The 4207-nt window shown below is 43.2% G+C and overlaps 1 protein-coding gene across 1 annotated transcript; it reads left to right on the top strand.

Annotated features, from left to right (window-relative positions):
- The first annotated feature begins 469 nt into the window (after positions 1-469).
- LOC100490841 (vomeronasal type-2 receptor 26) lies at positions 470-1309 on the top strand. The gene has a single exon (XM_031898291.1). The coding sequence runs from the start codon at positions 470-472 to the stop codon at positions 1307-1309; it is 840 nt and encodes a 279-aa protein (XP_031754151.1).
- The last annotated feature ends 2898 nt before the right edge of the window (positions 1310-4207 follow it).

Here is a 4207-nt window from a genome sequence, read left to right as displayed (position 1 = left end):
TGGCCCTAGTAAAATGGACAAAGGGATCTGTGTACATTGGACTTGATGGTAACCGAGCTGCATAAAGCACTTTCGTGAATATTATTGCGAAGCGAAACGGGACAGATTCACTCATCACTATTCTCCAATGTAATGCTAACATTGTAGTAATACATCTGATATTTCACTATAAACCTATTCAAACTTCTATAGGTTCCTGTTTCCAAGTGCAGCCCAAGTTGTGCCCCTGGATCCAGAAAGGTGATAGAACCAGGGAAACCCACTTGTTGCTATGAGTGTGCCCGGTGTCCCCAGGGGAAGATTTCAAACCAAACAGGTATATTATTATTTAATGTTATTTTTATAATTCATGCCACTTTCTACAGTGTTCAGAAGTTGATAATAATGTATCTTTCCAGATGCTGTGGAATGTCATCCATGTTCCTGGGACACGTGGCCCAATCTACGAAGAACTGAATGTATACCAAGAATGGCAGAGTTCCTTTCCTATGAAACTCCTTTGGGTTTTAGCTTGGCGGCTATCGCCAGCTTCTCGTCACTGGTTCCCCTTATTATTTGGGGAGTTTTTATGTATTATAAAGAAACACCAATAGTCCGAGCCAACAATTATTCTGTAAGTTGCCTTCTCCTGCTTTCCCTGTTCCTCTGTTTCCTTTGCTCTTTAGGGTTCATTGGTTACCCACAACCTGAAAAGTGCCTTCTGCGCCAGGTGGCATTTGGGATGGTTTTTGCCCTCTGCATCTCCTGTGTTCTGGCCAAAACCATCACTGTTGTCATTGCCTTTAATGCAACCAAACCCGGCAGTAGGTTAAGGAAGTGGACAGGGGTGAAGGTGCCTTATTTCCTTATTTTGTGTTGTGCTTTAATTCAGCTTTGTATTTGTGTGATTTGGTTGATCTTCTTCCAACCTTTCCATGAACTTGACATTGACACCAAACCTGGAATCATCATTGTAAACTGTAATGAAGGATCGCCAACTGCCTTCTGGTGCATGCTGGGATATCTTGGCCTTCTGGCCTCCATGAGTTTTATTATTGCCTTCCTGGCCAGACGCCTCCCTGACAGTTTCAATGAAGCCAAATTGATCACATTCAGTATGTTGGCTTTCCTCAGTGTGTGGGTGTCCTTTATCCCAGCCTATCTCAGTGCCCGGGGCATGTATACTGTGGCAATGGAGGTCTTTGCTATTCTCTCATCCAGCTGGGCCCTGATGGTCTGTATCTTTCTCCCCAAATGCTTTATTATTTTGTTCAGACCCAACATGAACTCCAGAGAACATCTAATGGGGAAGGGGCAACAATGTAAATGAGCATCTCATGTAATCTACGAGTGTTGCAAACATCTGAAAAAAATGTCAAATGATCAATAACTGACAAGGTATTCCATATATTTTTCTAGAAATACTTTACATAAAGTCTCATTTCCATTATGGTCTCCGTGTAAGTGATTTTTTAATAACAATAACAAAGGGTTGAAGTTATTTTTGGACCTGTTTCATCATAAGTATATGTGGGACTGAAGTATCATGTCCTACCAATGACTGGAGTATTTCAGGGCCACCTGAGAACTTAATACACAGGGCCTACCAATAACTGGAGTATTTCAGGGCCACCAAAGAACATAATACACAGGGTTTACCAATAACTGGAGTATTTTGGGGACACCAGAGAACTTAATACGCAGGGCCGACCAATGACTGGAGTATTTTGGGGCCACCAAAGAACTTAATACACAGGGCCTACCAATAACTGGAGTATTTCAGGGCCCCAAAGAACGTAATACACAGGGCCTACCAATAACTGGAGTATTTCAGGGCCACCAAAGAACGTAATACACAGGGCTTACCAATAACTGGAGTATTTTGGGGCCACCAGAGAACTTAATACACAGGACTTACCAATAACTGCAGTATCTTGGGGCCAACAACATTGGTCTACCAGTAACTGCAGTATATAGATTTTCCAATCACCATAATTTATTGGGGTAACCAAAGAAATTGATATTCATGGCCTACCAATAAATATAGTATATCGGGCTATTAGAGAACCTGATGTTCTGGTCTGACAAAAAACTCAAGGATCTTCATCACAGAACCTCATGTTCAAGGGCTGTGAGAACTTAATACACATGACCTACCAATAACTGGAGTATTTTGGGGCCACCAGAGAACTTAATACACAGGAATTACCAATAACTGGAGTATTTTGAGGCCACCAATGAACTTAATATGCAGGGCTTACCAATAACTGGAGTAATTTGGGGCCACCAGAGAACTTAATGTGAAGGGCCCACCAGTAAGTGGAGTATTTTGAGGTCACCAGAGAACTTAATATACAGGGCTTACCAATAACTGGAGTATTTTGGGGCCACCAGAGAACTTAATACACAGGAATTACCAATAACTGGAGTATTTTGAGGCCACCAGAGAACTTAATATGCAGGGCTTACCAATAACTGGAGTAATTTGGGGCCACCAGAGAACTTAATGTGAAGGGCCCACCAGTAAGTGGAGTATTTTGAGGTCACCAGAGAACTTAATATACAGGGCTTACCAATAACTGGAGTATTTTGGGGCCACCAAAGAACTTAATACACAGGAATTACCAAGAACTGGAGTATCTTGGGGCAACCAGAGAACTTAATACACAGGAGCTACCAATAACTGGAGTATCTTGGGGCCACCAGAGAACTTGATATGCAGGGCCTACCAATAACTGCAGTATCTTAGGGCCAACATGGACCCATAGGTTTACCAGTAACTGCAGTATATAGATTTTTACAGCCTTACAATAACCATAGTATATTGGGGTCAACAAAGAAATCGATATTCATGGCCTACCAATAACTATAGTATATTTGGGCTATCAGAGAACCTGATGTTCTGGTCTGACCAAAAACTCAAGTATCTTCATCACAGAACCTGATGTTCAAGGCCTGTGACTAACCAGAGCATCATGGGCCCTGATATCAGAGAACCTGATATCAAGGCCTACCAATACCTTGGATGATGCCAAATTATAGCCCATGTTATGTTGCCCATATCTTAAATTTCATGTTCTCAATACCCATATTATTTGTGATTTCTCAGTACCTATATATTACTTTACACAAACCCTAGCACTCATATTACATTAACCAGTCTTCTAAAGGCAATGATGCATTTGAAACCCCCTAGTAACCTTATGGCTTTGTACATTTCTCTTGTCCCCTTTCTATCTTGCACAACGCCTCTTTGCACATAGACTCTTCTACTGCCCTTAATAAATATTGTGTGGTGCTGAGTAGTGAACTGAGTAGTTCCATTGTTGGATTCTCATAATCAGGGACATACAGTAATTAGACTTCACAGATATATTGGAGCACACTGTAGACGAATAGCTGGATCTTTTACCACAAATGGTCAGTTTGTATCTCACATTTTGGATATCCACCCTGTGGCACTTTCTGGATTTCTGGTTAAGTGCCCTTTAATGCACCTGTCTTTCTGACCCATTGGACCTTTCCACAGCTGTGTGTCTCTGGGCTATTGGTCTATAGCAGATCATAGGCCTGAATGAAAGACTTTATAGAACATTATTTTTATAGAGCAGGGGTGCTCAAACTTCTTTACCAAGGGGCCAGTTCAATGGCCCCTCAGACTGTTGGGGGGCTGGACCACCCCCCCGTCAAACTATGGCCCACTCCTGCATTCTCTTCAAGCACCCCCCTCCCGCACTCCGTCCGTCCATCCTCCAGCTGCCCACTGAGTCCTCCCTCTGCCCATTGAGTCCTACCTTTTCCAGCTCCCCCCCACTCTGTCTGTCTTCCCAGCTCCCCCCTCCCACTCAACATTGAGTCCTTGCGCTGTCTGTCCTTCCTCTCAGCTACCCCATCTGCTCCCCACTGAGTCCTCTCTCTCCGCTGGTGAGAGCGCAATGGGGGGGGGGCGGGTAAATTACCCTAGGGGGCCGGATCCGGCCCGTGGGCCATAGTTTGAGGACCCCTTTTATAGAGTATTATATATTAACGTATGATTTATTGAACATGCTTACGTAAACACTTATACACATATAGGGATATTGAAAATAAAGCAGTGGCGTAAATAGATGTTACTGGGCCCCTATGGTTGACCTGTTCTACCAAGATATAATGAAATTTCTCTGTAATTAGGGCCCTACTGGAACCCCTTCACTCCTGGGCCCCACTACAACCACAGGGTCTGCTTCAT

This window comes from Xenopus tropicalis, chromosome 3 (genome assembly GCF_000004195.4).
Source record: "Xenopus tropicalis strain Nigerian chromosome 3, UCB_Xtro_10.0, whole genome shotgun sequence".
NCBI classification, from domain to species: domain Eukaryota; kingdom Metazoa; phylum Chordata; class Amphibia; order Anura; family Pipidae; genus Xenopus; species Xenopus tropicalis.
The sequence above is the reverse complement of the archived record's forward strand: the minus strand, read 5'-3'. Positions and strand labels throughout refer to the sequence as shown.

What these genes read in the sequence shown, in the direction of transcription:
- LOC100490841 (XM_031898291.1), top strand. Translation starts at nt 470, where the DNA reads ATGGCAGAGTTCCTTTCCTATGAAACTCCTTTGGGTTTTAGCTTGGCG.